At 39.3% G+C, this 15,990-nt stretch overlaps 1 protein-coding gene across 4 annotated transcripts in view; it reads left to right on the forward strand.

Moving 5' to 3' along the window:
* The window catches only part of mcf2l2 (MCF.2 cell line derived transforming sequence-like 2), a 133,441-nt gene that overhangs the window by 100,151 nt on the left and 17,300 nt on the right, over positions 1-15,990 (forward strand). For all 4 annotated transcript variants that reach the window (XM_053429955.1, XM_053429958.1, XM_053429957.1 and 1 more), the window contains exons 26-27: positions 2,420-2,456; positions 2,672-2,772. In XM_053429955.1, coding sequence (XP_053285930.1) covers positions 2,420-2,456; positions 2,672-2,772 — 138 coding nt within the window. The remainder of the gene's footprint in view (positions 1-2,419; positions 2,457-2,671; positions 2,773-15,990) is intronic.

The following is a 15,990-nucleotide window of genomic DNA, read 5'->3' on the forward strand; positions in this document are numbered from 1 at the left end:
TTCCAAACACAAATACCTCACTTGAAATGAACTCTGGACCTTTTATCTGCTCCTTGTCAATGAAATAACTAGGGAATAACACACACCTGGCCATGGAACAGCTGAGCAGCCAATTGTCCAATTACTTTTGGTCCCTTAAAAAGGGGGGTGCCACATATGAAATGTGTTGTAATTCCTACACCGTTCTCCTGATTTGGATGTAAATACCCTCAAATTAAAGCTGAAAGTCTGCACTTAAAGCACATCTTGAGTGTTTCATTTAAAATCCATTATGGTGGTGTACAGAGCCAGTTATGGCTCTGTACACTCTGGCTAGATATCTCACTGTGTTTCTGAGAGTTGTAAACATACCAAACATTACGTATTCTGTTAGGAACAATTGATGATGGATGCCACAAACATAAAGTGTCAGGACTTACCTTTACTGAGCCAGTTCTCAGGTGCCATCATGAACAAAATGTAATGTTTACATTGACATATACAGGGCCTGTACTTGGCAACCTTGTGTTATGAAGAAATACTGTAGGTAATATTGATGAATAAAACCGGAAGTTACAATCGGCAACATCATCAAGATCACATTTTCCTTTCTCTATTAACATGAGCCACCAGTGGCTCGTCATGATAGAGACAACAGGCGGAACAGACAGAAGGCTGAGCTGAAACAAGATGGTGACACACGCTGATGAAGATGAACCCTAACCCAACAGAATTGTTTTGTTTCATCCTATTAACTTTAACTCTTCCAGTTTAAACTTTGTTCATCCAACACATTTTTTGTTATGTTAACTGTTTATATTTTACTAACAATGATTGCTCATTTGCTAATGCTGTGCCCACTGGGAATTTTCATTTTATAAAGGAGCTCTCTATATGTTTATTTTTCATCACGTTTTGCATCAAGTCTTATTGTTAACCTTCACAGTTTCCGCTATATTGCTGGCCTTCTCATTGTTATTATGCCAAAATATAAGCTATAGTTTTAACAGTGTACGACTCCCTGTTTGGTAATATATCAGTTTCTGGTTCGTTAATACAGGTGAGCCACCCAGCACAGATAAAGCTGTGAGCACTATTTGCTGTAGTGAATGTGGATAACACATCACTGCACAGACCTCAGTGTGACCAGCCTTTATAAATAAAACATTGCTAGCCCCATGATGAAACAATATATCCCTTCTGCTGAATACAATATTTGGAGCATATTGAATGGCTCAACGCTGACTCTGCATTTCTGCAGCAGCTTCATTGGTCGCTTGGAACAGGAGTTGTCAAGCCAGATCATTCACACAGCTTGGTATTTCACTTATGTGAGCTATGCATTCGGGCAAGTCGATGCCTCACTGTCTGCATTTATGTTACTAGATTCTTCTCCAGAGATTTCCTTGCATACAGCACAATCCTGTGGCAGGCCACATTTGTTAACGTTGCATTTATGAAGCCTCTTGTTTAGATATGGGTTGGCTTCTAGAGCCGTATCCCCGGTGGGTTCGCTGCCTGGTGTTTTGTACTTTTTGTTTATAGAGCCAAAAAGTGATTTCCATCAGGCCAATAAAAGCAGCTTCTAGGGTTGACACTGCAGCTTGGGAGATTTTAAGGACTGGAAATAACTTGTCATCCTCTCACACATTGCTAACACACTACTCTCTTGTATCCGTCATGCTGTGCACAGTACAGATTCAACAGGACTAGACACTAATGAATAACTCAGACACTTACGAAGCTCAAACACAACCTCTAGTTTAGTTTAGTTGTAGGTCCCCATTTTATTTGTCTTATGCACACACGTGCAGGCACATTCAGCCAGTTCACTGTTCCAAGCTACACAACAATGCAAACAAAGGCAGGAAAGAAGAAGACTACTAAGTAATAGCATTGGATACTCACAATGTAGGTTTTAAAAAAGCAGCTTTTTTGTATGAGGAAGATATGCTGTCATCAGGTTTGTTTTTTAGGAAGGACGTTCAATTGAAAGTGGTCTCAGAATTTTGAGCGCCACTCACGTGGAAGAATTTATATATAGTGGACAATATACCCACGGACAGTGTGTGTCAGTGATAATCTGTATGCTGTCTATCTATCTATCTATCTATCTATCCATCCATCCATCCATCCATCCATCCATCCATCCATCTATCCATCTATCCATCTATCTATCTATCTATCTATACACATTAACAAATGGCACAGCAGAGACATCACATCTCATCTTAAAGTTGGCTCTTGTTACCATCTGATCTTCCCTTAACTTCAAGCAGTTCATCTTCATAGCTTGAAATTCAACCAAACCTAATCACTGAGGTGGCAGATCGTATGAATTATTTCTGTGACAGCCATGTTGATCACTGTGGAAGTTCCTAAAGAAACATTGTTGTCATTTGATGAAGAGTAAAATGTAATGTCTCCGTTATGTTTACAGAGGCAAGCCAGCTCAACATCTATGGAGTTCCAATGAGGTAAGCATTCAATTTAATTTCACTTACAAACTACAAAATGACATGAAGTCTCTCCTCAGCATGCACATTTAAAAAAAAAAAAAACTAAATTAGAGGGAAAAGGTGAAATCACTAACTAAGATGCAGATTTTTACAGATGATCTGAAACCTTGCACTCTGCTGTCAGATGCTGGGAAATGAAGTTGTTGACACTCTGCCTCATTTACCCACAACAGCAGGAGTGTGCGGAAGCTTGCGCTGAGACAGTCTGATTCATCCAGTCCAGAGTCCGGTTTCAGGAGGAGCAACCCCAGCCCAAACATGAGACAGAAGAGAGGTGAGAGTTCCCACACACATTCTTTTGTCCTGCAAAAGCAAACATTTCATCCCTGATATAGATTTCAGAGCAATTAAAATGAACTATACATGAAGTGTGAAGTGAAGTGTTAAGTGTGGGCGGCTGTGGCCCAGGAGGTAGAGCAGGTCATCCACTTACCAGAAGGTTAGTGGACAGCCAGGTGAGTTAGCACACACACAAACATGCGCACACACTGGGGAAATAGAGTCACTTGGAGGTCATACAGCAAGAGGTACCGGTCAGACATTACATCATCACTGATTTAAAGGGAGAGAGAAGGGGGCTGAATAGAAATTGAGTAAAAGAAGACAATTAACTGAAGAAGAACAGAGGATATGGCTTATAATTGTTATTAGAAAAATCTCTGCCACACAGAACAAAACAATTATCATTACATCCTACCAGCACCAGAGATAGCTAACTATTCTAGACTCATCATATATAGTTAGCTATGAGAGTAAAGTGAAAATATTAAAAAAAATATTCTCAATTATTAACTCCGTTGTCAGTTTATTTGCAGGATTTTGCCCATGTAGTGGATTCCCTCACATTTTCAAATTAAATCTATTTTCTGAACTGTGTGCAGCATTTCCCCCCATGGACCAGCAGAAGGCTATGAAGTTGTTTCCAGAGCAGTGGAAAATAGCAGCTTTCTAGTGAATGTGTTGTGAAACTATGACTAAGTCAAGGCGACAGCAGTCGTCCTCCACACTTATCTCCAGGGACCCACCCTGTCTCGTACTATCTTTTTTTGTCTTCCATCATTCCTGCTGGGGAGTCTATCCAGACAGAGCGTGTCATATGCTGTACAAATTGTAAAACCAATTGAGGCAAATTTATTATTTGTCATATTGAGCAATAGAAATAGAATTTGATATGACTTTAGATGCCCTCAGTGAAAATATGAGAGCTATTTGTTAAACTCACTGAAGATAGAGTTGATAAGTCCACAACCACATAGACATCAGTGGGCTACTCCTCAGTCATAAGCAACAGTTTTAGGGGGTGGGGGTGGACAATATTTGCTTAACTTAAAAGCTGCGGTTTAGAGAAGATAATCAGGAAATGAGGACTAAAGAGATGAGGAACAAATTGGAAAAGGGAAAGGTCAAAGGTCAGATATGAACTGGCTTCCACAATTAGAATCACAATTCCAACCCATGTTGATTTGTTCTCAGAGGATGTGTGTGACCTGCTCCTCTGATTTAGTCTGAATAATAAGTCTGAACCCAGCTGATGTGTCTTGTGAGAACTATCAAACACCACTAGAGGTCCCTGTGGCTAAAGTTTAACCTCACACCGTTGCAGGCCTGGTTCAAGTTTGAATCACACCGTCCTGATTCAGAGCGGTTCTTAACAGCTCAGCTCATCTTAAATTTGATTGCTAACAGTCGAGTCTTTCACCATATTTGAATTTATCACTGTAAAAAGGTGTATCAAACACACTGTAAAATAAAGGGTTCATTCATTGCAACCTTACGTTCATCAATGCAGCAGCACCTGCTGACAGGCTGATTATTCACAGATTGTTGTTGTGTGATGTTCATGATCTGAGCTGTCACATGCTCAACATTCAAATAACATCAGCTTTAAAACATGAGAAGTTTAAGATGCAGTTTGTCTGAGGCGAAGTGACATCTGTCCGCAGGACCTGCTAACATCTTGTTAGTGGAGACCTGCATGTGACAACATATAAACAGCTGGATGTTGTTTTTTTCACACTACAAACATCAGCTAACATCAGCAGACTCTATCAAGGTGCCATGCTGCGGTGATAAAATCCTGATTTTACAATGGCAACTTCATCTGACGAAGTTAATAAGAACAGAGAGTTAGAAGCAACGAAAACGCTTATTTATTTATTTCTAACCTTAAAAACGTTAGTTCCGCACAGCCGCCAACCCTCACTGGTCGCTTTTTATCCACAAACACACTCAAACATCAAGCTGGCATTTTACAGCTCGCACACTCTGGAGCTCTGTTTTGGAGCGAGAGAAACTTTCATGGATCTATTTGTCAAAAACATTGATGTTTCTGTTAGACTGACTGAAGTCAAAAACACTTAAGGTGTGGATTGACCTTTAGTCTTTGACTTTATATGTGGTTCAAAATAGCAAAATAGCTTAGTGTTTTTGGATTAGGTTGAGCAGCTCAAGGACAGTCAGACACTCCAGTCTTGTTTTAGCTGTTTGCTGTGGGTGATTGTCGCGCTGAAAGGTGAACTTTCGCCCCAGTCTCAGGTTGTCGCAGGTCATCTCAGCTTGTCTCAGGTTGTCTCAGGTAGTCTTTGGTTGTCCTAAGTTGTCTCAGGTTGTCCCAGGTTGTCTCAGGTAGCATGCAGTCTGGAGCAAGTTTCTCTGTATTGCCTGAATTCCCCTACCCCCTCCTCACTTTAGAACAGTTCACCCCCATAGCAAGCTTGACCTTAACCATGGTATTATCTAGGACGGTGATGGGGGAAAAGAAACACCAGACACCACGTCTTGTTTACAGTGCTGTTGATATTTTTTTGACCAGAAAAAACAACTACAAATTTTCAGACAAGCATGCCAGGAAGGTCGGTGCCAATAGTCTAATAGATGAATGCAGTGGTCCAAGTGTTATTGGGCAAGGCAGACACTAGTTCATCTGAGTAATGTGCTGCAGTGATGCTAAATTTAGCTAACCTAGCAGTGCTAACCAAACGTAGAGAAGCCACTGTATAGCTGCCATTGTTGTTGTTTTATTTGGCACATGCCAATTATACATATCAAAGTAAGCTCTGACGTCATTGTCTCCCAAACACAACATTTTACACAAGGATACGGCCCAAACGCATGAGGAAAACTTTTAAACATTAAACAATATTAAAGAATGATAGCTGTGAAAACAGACCCATTAAAACGACTTTTAACTATGATGCTGTTGGGTATTATTTGAAAGATTAGCTTGTATCCATTTGAACTTAAATTTTCAATACAAAGTGTGCACAAACCGAAGATATGTATAGTTCAAAATACTGAAAGGCTGAGAAAGTGTATCACTTTGGGTGAGGCTGTGGCTCGGGAGATGGAGGTCATCGCCCACTATTCTGAAGGTTGGGGGTTCTGTTCAAACTGGTCGTTTGTTTGAAATGCCCTTGAGCAAGATATTGAACCCCAGCTTTCTTCTGATGGTTATTTTGTCAGTGGGGTGTGGTACATGGTATGGGATTTGTGAGTGATAGAGTATTGCTGTATGAAAGTTTGTGTGAATGGGTCAATGTAACGCGTATGTGTGTTATATAAACGCAGTCTGTGTGTATACCACTTATATCAGATACATTCATGAACAGGTTTATATGGATGAGTGTTTTTTGTTGTGTGTCCTGTGCCAATGCCTTCTTCTACTATTAGGCTGCTACTATATATTCTTATGTTTATATATATATTTTTTCCAATTAATCCGAGGTTCTTTCTTTCTGACATTTATTAACAATCAGCCAATCTTGTGCGGCTCCATTTCAGTGAAACCTGGTAATAGCACCTTTAATCAAGATCTTTTGAAATCGAACCGAAATATACTTTAACAGACTCTGCTTCCTTTTACTTTAATATAAAGCCGAGAAATGAACCTCAATGCTTATTAAATACTGACTCACATATGCATGTAGTATAAAAGATACTTGATGTTGTGTTAAATTACTTTTTCTTTTCAGACATATCTATATTGCCAATGCACACAGTCAGAATCTATGCTTAGTGGCAGTAAAGATTTCAGTGTGGTATTTATTAAGATTTTAATAACTTTTGTATGATAGATTTCTTCTTGTCAGCTCATATTTTATTCCTCTAGTGGGGAATTTTAATCTTAAGTGAATAATACAGGTAAACAGATATATTGATATTGTGATATAAAACAATATTGACTGGTAAGAAAGAAACATTATTGTGATGAGATGCCCTTTTTATTTATAACTCATCCACTGAGCAGTGTGACATATTTTCTTAAATTAAATATTGTGTTGAAACATCGACAAACCAACAACAAAGTAAACAAAAGTATTTAGATATTTATCTACAAAAAAAGTTGTTGAAGTTGTTAGGGAGCAGTGTTAATTTCGTTGACGAAGACTATGACTAAATATATTCGTTATCGACCTTTTTTCCATGACGAATACGAGACGAAGACGTAACGAAAACGAATCTTTGAAAATAAAAACTATGACGAAATCTATTTTAATTTTCGTTGACGAGAGGAGACGAGACGAAAATGTTGGTGGCTGACTAAGTCACAATCATTTTTAAAACATCATCGTATCAGGCCGTCATGAAGTATCAGGAGCGGGCGAGTGAGTGTGTTTGTGTATGTGTGTGTGTGCGCCCCAGATAGCGCTCCGGTCCGTAGCTCCGCCCCCCGCCTCGCGCACTCGCTCAGAGAGACACAGTGAAAGCAGAGCGCGTTCTCGTGGAGCAGCCTCTCAGTGACCGACTGCGTCTTAACTATGGAAACAGTGAAAACCAGAGTTTCTATGGTCTCAGCTGCTCAGAGATCAGCGCTTCAGCTTCTTCATCAGAGCAGAAGCTGCAGTTGGTTTGTACAGAGCTGAAGTTTCTGTGTCCGGCTCCAGTCTGACCTGCTCTCCCTTTTTGTTTTCACATTTAAAATTAAATATATATTTTTAAGCTATTAGGCTGCAGCTATATGTTTTTATAGAAAAGGAGTTTAATGTGGCTATTAAATGTGACTAAAACTAGACTAAAATGGAATTAGTTTTCGTCGACTAAAACTAGACTAAAATGGAATTAGTTTTCGTCGACTAAAACTAGACTAAAATGGAATTAGTTTTCGTCGACTAAAACGGAATTTGTTTTCGTCGACTAAAACTAGACTAAAACTAAGAAGGATTAAAATGACTAAAAGGTGACTAAAACTAATATGCATTTTCGTCAAAAGACTAAGACTAAGACTAAATCAAAAATAGCTGCCAAAATTAACACTGTTAGGGAGGCTCAGTTATCACGTTGCCATCAACAGAAAACTTTTTCAAACTACGCTCCCTGCCGTCTTGCTCTACTAACAACAGCTCCCTCTCGCTTTCCCACTCAGTCGATGCTTCCGCCAGCCAATCAGGCAACTCGGTTGCTAACGCTAGGAAACGCTTCACATTGCAGGGACTTTCAAACAGGAGGTCTCTCCAATCAGGTAACAGTATGACATCAGCATGTCGGCGTCTCACTGGCGTCTTTGTAAACACCGACATCGTCCTTGTTTGTTTTTCATAAGCATAATGAGAATCATCATCATCATCATCCTCATCATAATCATCATCATCATCATCATTTTGATCAGCAGCTGCAGCTTCTCTCTTGTCTCAGTCCTATCATGTTCAGTCTCCACTCTCCTGTCTCACAACTGATGTTGTCCTTTGCTTTCTTTTTTCCCCCTCAGATGTTATATAGATTTCTGTGTCAGTGTGTATCTCGTGTCGCAGGGTAGATCTCTTCACGCGTCCTAGTGCGCCGCCCGCGGTGTCTCAGCATACTAAAGGCCACATCTCCCTGTTCTCCCCCTTCTCAGCTGTTATCTGTTCACGTCAGTATCATCTGCATCTGCCTGAACGACAGCAAAGAAACTAGTAAAGAGAGGAATGGTGTCCAGCTGAAGTGACAAGGTTTGAAGATAGTGAGACAGCTGGTGATTAACAGACAGACAGGCAAGGCTAAATTCTTTGGGGCAGTGCTTCACTAAATGCCACCCTTTAATATTCAAGCCTCATCTAAAGTTTGGAGGCATATTAACATTTTTGGAGGAGGATGACAGTTCAGGTTCTGTTTTCCGTGTCCTGTTTTCAAGCCACACATGTCTCTAATGAGACTGATAAGTGAGGCTGCGAGGCAGTTGACTATTCAAGCAGAGAAAATCCTTAAAACACAATGATCCAACATTCTAAACCAAGACAGTGGAACTTGACGATTGAAATTTTTGTTATCCTTCTTACTACAAATAATAAGTAAAAGAATAAATAAAATAGGTTTCTGGCAAGTGAGAATTTGTCTTTCAAGACTTAAATTTGCCTGCCTACAGTGTTTCGACCACTCATTGTCTTGTAGGGGACCAACTACTGGCAGCTGTGGGTGTTTCTCAAATGTGACGACAGCAAGAAGCTGTTTATTAACAACAATGGCGGCTCCTGAAGAAGTTGGCGTAGATGTTCCATATCAGTTATATTAGACCTGGAAAGAACAGCAAAGGAAAACAGTGAAGGCTTTTCTCCATGAAAGAGATGTTTTCACTCTTCTGATTGGTTTCAGCAACTGTGATAAACAGATGGTTCATCCAATCACCTGCCAAGTACTTTTTGAAAGTGCCTGTCCTTTTCATTCTCCAACAAAGCGCTCTCAGATGGTTCTGTGAAACAAACAATGTCAGGTTCCACCAGGGCTTCTGGAACCTCGTTCCTTCATTCACAGCATCTATAGAAACTCAATGGTTTGCCCAGTGGTGAACGGTGAATTGAGATTTCATACACTTAATTGTCATTATCATTTAGCTTTATTCAGTCTTGTTAGCATATGACCAAGGCCTCCCAATCAATGAGAGCAAATCCCTGCAGCCAGGTTCCAAGGTCGGGTGGAAACTAAGAGAGTGGAGGCTGTTACAGCAGCAGATTTAATGCTCAGGTTTTTTTTAATACTGGAATGATTTCTCTTTAGATTTTATAGAATTAAAATGTCACTTAAATCTATTGGAGTTTTCATGCTTTGGCAGTCAATAAGCAGAAGATACAGAACTGTATAATGTTCTGGACCAAAGTTTCAGAATGACCTCATTCCTTGCAAAAATGACTTACATTTGGTCTGCATACAATATAACAAAACAATACAATAATAATATACAACAGCCACACACACAGCTATACAAGAAGTACGCACCGCCCTGAGCACTACTCTGAGTGATGAATGTGTGGCTCTGCAGTATGAGATGGAAATCAATGGTGAATCGATGGCAGGTGTCCTCCTGTTGAATAGACCCACCATTAACAGGAGTGCTCCCTGCAGCTTCCCTCGCTTCACTGCTTCGTACGTCTGCTCAATAAGTCCAGCGTGTTATATCACTGGAGAATGGAGTGAAACCACGGGCCACTCTGTCTGCTGCGGCCTGTGACTTGCAAGCGTTCTGATATTCACACCACATCTTGGCCGGTTTATCACTGTTTATCACTGCGTTGGAGCTCAGCAGAGGGAAAAGAGCTGGATTTCAACCTCCAGTTAACCTCAGTGACATCAAGGCATGTGGAAAAAAAACAAGTGAGAGCGGTTCCTCCTTCATGTTGCAGTAAAATGAGATGCCCGTGCTGAAAGGAGGCACATCACGTGGTGGCTGTGACAGTATCCTTCTCTTTCATTGAACTGCACACTTAAAGAAAAACCTATGAACAAGTCATTCCTGGTTTCTGCTTGAGGCTCATTTCTCTTGAATCGTCACTGAAGAGTCATCTGCTTGAACTTGTCCAGTTTTAATCAACTGACGCTTGTTTAATGGAAACTAAAACTGTACTGTGATCCACAAGCGTAACACACAACGTCTCAGAATGTCTTGTTGAAGCGTCTAGTTCAAACACATGCTCTGACACACACGTTGTGGAAAAGCTTTTTGTTATATCAGAAAATGTCAGGCCCAACAACATCCTTTCTTCCATACCACACGTAGCATCTGGTCCCGCTGAGGTTTTGAAATATCCCTTCATGCTGCATCTTTATGTCAAATCTGTCTCAAACCTCGGCTCTCCCTAACATAAGACCTCCTGTTGCCATGTGACTACATTTTCATACTCATGACAAAGACCTTCACATGTAGTTGGTGGACATCATGTTAAGATTCACTTTTGTCAGTTTTGGTCCTGTGGTTTTGTTTTGATTCACATTGTATTGTATTATATTTCATTATTCCGTACATTAGTGGCTTCTTCTTTCCATTTGCTTGCTCTGCTGAACGTTTTTTGCTCAACTTTTGCTCATTTTCAGATAGATTATCATTAAAAGTAATGAATGTGATACTAACACCACTTATAATTAGTAGTGTCATTTTGTTTTATGGCAATAAACTGGGTGTCTAACTTCTTGCCCTTCTTATCTGTCACCTTGTTTTTTCCCTTTATTTCTATGTAACGTTCTATCCATCCTCCCCTGCTTCATTTTTTTCTCTCTTTACTTAATTTGGCTTTCTTCCTGCTTGGCTCTCTCCCTGTGTCCTGACCACTCTCCGGCTGTAGAGCCTGCTGCTAAGGAGGCAGAGGTCCCCCGCCGTTTCTCTCTCACCTCCTCACTTGCCTCCTCCACTTCCTCCTCCTTCGCCATGCGACGCACAAAAGGTACCTGAATTAGCTGTCCAAAGCCTTCCTGCCTCCACATATTGCTCTTTCAGCCTTATCTAGGGAGAGTAATTATTACACTGCTTCACGTGATAGGTTTACTCAGAGGTTCACTGCTGAATGAAAAGGTTAGATTATAATAAAGCAAAGTCAAACACAATCAAGCCTACCCTATGATGTTGCCATAGCATGATTACATGCTGTGGTTTTTTCTTATTGAATTATAATTTGAAATATTGTATTTAAAAGCAAACTGTTGCACATTCAAATCCCCACTGCGCACCCAGAGTCGAACTTGCAATAACCCACAGTTCACAATAAAGTCATGGGCTGACCTATAGTCGACCGTTGTGGGCTCCGCAGAGGCCAGTACAGGAGCAGTCCATTCAGGATTTTAATAGCTGTTTTTATGAGATTGTTGAGGCCCAAAATACCTGATGTGATGGTAAGAGCAAGTGAAAATTATGCTTATCTAATCTAACTCACCTTGATTGTTTGAGCCCTTAATAGATGGTAAAAGTAGAAAAAGTATTTCAACATCAATGATTTACATTTGTCTTCACAACCAGAAACAATGAATTTGGTGATGTACGTGTGGGGGCTCAACAATTTACGCTGGATTGGGCAACATTGCAAGGTCACACAGAATTCACAGCTTAAATTTGCTTTAATTGTTGTCAAGGCGATATGGTGACATCTTGGAGTGAAGGCAAGGCAATTATAAATCACATTTCATACACAGAGGTAGATTCAATGTGCTTTACAGGAACATTAAAAGAAAAACACAGAGACAAAATTAAAAGTAAACTATTTAAAATGTAAAAGCACAGTTTAAAAAAAAAGGTGCCAGTGGGTGATATGTACATAGAGTTAAATCATTCAGTGAAAGCATTTGTATACTAGACTACGTAGTCAGATAGAAACACAAAAAGAGCCACAGACTTTTAGCCAAAGCCCCATCAGATATCTTGCTCTCCCTTTTAGTTACGGCGATGGACATTGTTTAATCGCCTGATTAACTGTAACATGTTAATCAGCTTTACTGCAAACATCAGTATGGGCCAGTTTGCAAAAGCCCCAATGGTTATAATGTTCACATTATGTTGTATGTCAGAAACATACACTTAATCACATTATGATTTCTGATTGCAAAATATGTAATTAGGATTTCAGTTCATATTTTAAAAGATACAGCTGTTTTTAGAGTTATTGCTATACAACCCCGGAAGCATGATGCATGTTGATTTCAAGGAAGAAAAGTTTTGTAACAATGTGTCACCATGGAACATAATTAAAAGTTGAAAAAACTGATCTAATGGGTTTGCCCTTCACTCACATACATTCCAGGTTACCATACGTTTTTTCAACATTTTGCAGTTTGATTCAACTCAGGTCAGTCATGACCTGACTTCAATTGAATCCGCAGTGATAGAAATGTGTGTATGTGTGCATATATGTAGGGTAGGAGGAAAAAAAGCCATTTTCTTATTACCTTCTCTCCATTTACTGATCCGCTTGGAATTTATGAGATGCATAGAGAAAGTCAGGCTTTTCCTGCAAAACAATTTTAAAGGGAAAAAAGGCCACAAATGAGTAGACATACATATTCTTTTTAAAAAGCGTCTAGAAATAAGAATTTTGATTAGCTGACATTTGGAACGCAGGGTGACATTCAAAGTGGCAGTAGAAGTGCAATTTACCGTAGGAATACAGATGAGAAGTTCATCTTCAACCAGGCAGAGGCATGACAGGAATTAAAAACACAGAGCTATGGAAGTTTTCCCTTGATCTATATTCAATCAGCCTCTTTAGTTTATATTTCCTTACCTCACATGCAGTCCTGACTGTTTCAATAACGGTTCACCCCTGTAAAGAATGCTGCAGGTCATACTGGTTGGAGGGTGCTCAGTGGCCTCTATACTCTATACTAAATCTTGAATGAAATAGTAATATAAGCACACACATGCTAATGCCATAATGTAAATTAATGATTGATGAGTATAGGCCAATAGGTGATTGTGGTTGTATTGACTTTCCTTGTCTAAGGCCCATTAGTAAACTAAATGATAATTGTGTTTTTTTCTATGGGTTATATTTTTGTAGATTTAGTCTTAAGACCCAACAATAATTTAAGACTGTTGTATTTTAATAGGATTTTAACGCAGTGCACTACTGTGACATACTATATGTGTAAACAAATGCTTTAATGTGTGAAATAACTTGCGTCACATTCTAACATCTTGTCATTTTTGCCTTTTCCAACACTTATCGTGGTTGTTTATTAAGCCTCGGAGATCACCTGTTAAATAGATTGAAAAAAACTGCTAGAAAATCCGAAATCACTGAAGACTGATTCTCAAGTGCCGGCACATTCTCTGTGAACCAACTGACAAATAAAGTGCGAGCGTTGTTGCTCTTTTGATAATGGTATAAATAAGATTATAACGAACATTTCAATAATTAATACCAAGGTGATTGTGTTAAGAAGCATGTATTTATCCAAATGTATCTGTAAAAGTGTATAGTGGACTGCAAGATTGGATATAAGCGAATCCCTGATCTGTTCAGTATTTATTTCAAATTTATAAATGAATAAGGTATCCTCATTATGTTAATATGTAATGTGATTGCATTTCTTTAGGAATATGTTTGCTGTTGCGGTTTAACATTATTTCTTCGAGGCAGTGGTTACTTTCACTTTTTTAAATGTTGGTGTCTAATGACGTGTCTGGTTCCCTGTTATTTCCCCTGACCAGGTCCCCTCTCCTCTAGCATAAAGAGCAAGAGACACGAGATAAAGAGCGATCCCACTCCATTTGGTTATGAAGGTACATGAACGTGTCGTGTACAATTAATTTCAGAAAATACCAAGACCACTTCCGCTTTATTGTGTTGTATATTTAATATTGGATGGTTAAAATTGTTCGTCAATCTAAAAACAAATCTCTTAAATGAAATCTACAACAAAATAAAGTGATAAAAGTGAAGAGGTCTTCATACTGTGTGAAGTCACTGTATGTGATGTGCAGGGTCTGAGCATGCTGGGCATTTTAATCTGTTGTTTGGTACAGTAGAACAAACTTATTTTTGTGACTTTTTACTTGTGTGTGTTGTGGTGTATGGGTGCACACGTTTCGTTTTCTTCTGTATTTTAATTTTTTGCCTGCTGTGTGGACTTGCATTGTGATTTGTGTCACGTCAATTCAAAAGGCATGATCATTTTAAAAAAAAAGGTGTATCGGATCAAATATTTGGTTGTGTGCGTGTAGTTTTGGTCTGGTGTTGGGTTTGTTGGTGTCAAGGCCTGTTGACAACTTGATTTCTGCATGTGTAGAGTTTCACTGCTCTCTTGACGAGATTGCTCGAATTTCATTTTATCACAACACCATCTTATTTTAGTTTTGATATTGTGTGGTCATTGAGTGATCATAAAGAAAATCACAGCATAAAGCATTTGGCTTCCCTCCAGATACTTTGCGTGGCGCAATGGCTGCAGCCAGGAAACGTCAGAGTATGACTAGCAACACTGCCCCTGCTGCTGGCAGGGCTTCAGCTGTCCCTAGATCCACCTCCCAACCAGGTAACTGCAGAGGATGACTCACATGTGACTTTTGCTGTCTTCTCGGCTCAATTAATTTCAGTTGTATGTGTTGATAAGTTAGTTTTGGTTGATATTTGCTATGACCAGACTTTAGTTTGGTGGTTTTTATTTTACAAGAGCTATCTTTGAATGTTTCAGACCATAACAGTTGTCATTTTCTCATCCATCACTCACTTTGGTTAAGTGATTGTGGCCATTTGAGCATCCATGGACTTGTTGGTCATACGATGACTTGATGCAGTAGGAGGCGATTGAGGCTTTGACCAACAGAAAGCTTTTATGAAGTTTATGTCCCATGTGACTCAGGCTGCATTACCACAGCTTGATGTAAACAGGAAGAAGACAGTACCACAATGGTCGTTTCTTGTATTCATAAAATGAAAAGAGATAATACATTACCTGATTTGATGTATTTGATGTCTTCAAATAGGGTGAATAGAAGAAATACAGACAGGTACTCCCTTGTGTGGCTCTTGAATGCCAAGTCAGCCGGTCACATCTGAAACCCACTGTTCTATTGTTTTTACACCCATTTACCAGGATTAGATAGAGGAGGGATAATGGGGAAACTACTGTTGAATCACTGTGTATTACATGGTTGGGACAGCAGCCGTAAGAAAAGAGAACTGAAAAAAATATTAATTTTCCACTTCATTTCATACATTACCTCACTTGAAGTACAGGCATGGCTAAAAGTGCCTTATGTCTCATTAAAACAACGCTCTGTTCTTGAAGAAAAGTGCTGAAATTAAAAGCTCTTCTGTCCTGCATATCTGTATGCCTTTTGATTTTTCATGTGATAGATCATGCAGCTATGAAAAGAACGGAATCCTTCATTATTCTACAAAGATCTAAAATGGCTGGGACAAAAAAATGTGCAACTCATACAAGTGGTGACAAATAAAATGACTGTAGTGATATTTCTTGCTGATATCATTATCACAGGTGTTTTCTATCTCATGTACCCCTCACATCTGTTCATGAAGATGGAAGAAATGCAGGGGACCAAACCGACGAATAACTACATCACAGTGTATAGGTCACCTTTACTACAATATTTACCAGCAGTGGGAACAAATAATAAGAGCAGATAATCATTTGCTCATAGCTATTGCTAGTGTAGGATTGTAGATGAAGTGACCTATGCATTAACATCAACACTTATATTTACTTATGGACTTTGATTAAAATACAGGACAAAATTAATTCACAATAGTAGTTCAATATAGTAAACATCATCGGACACATTGTTTCATTTATACAA

Source organism: Pleuronectes platessa, chromosome 9, assembly GCF_947347685.1.
Source record: "Pleuronectes platessa chromosome 9, fPlePla1.1, whole genome shotgun sequence".
NCBI lineage: Eukaryota > Metazoa > Chordata > Actinopteri > Pleuronectiformes > Pleuronectidae > Pleuronectes > Pleuronectes platessa.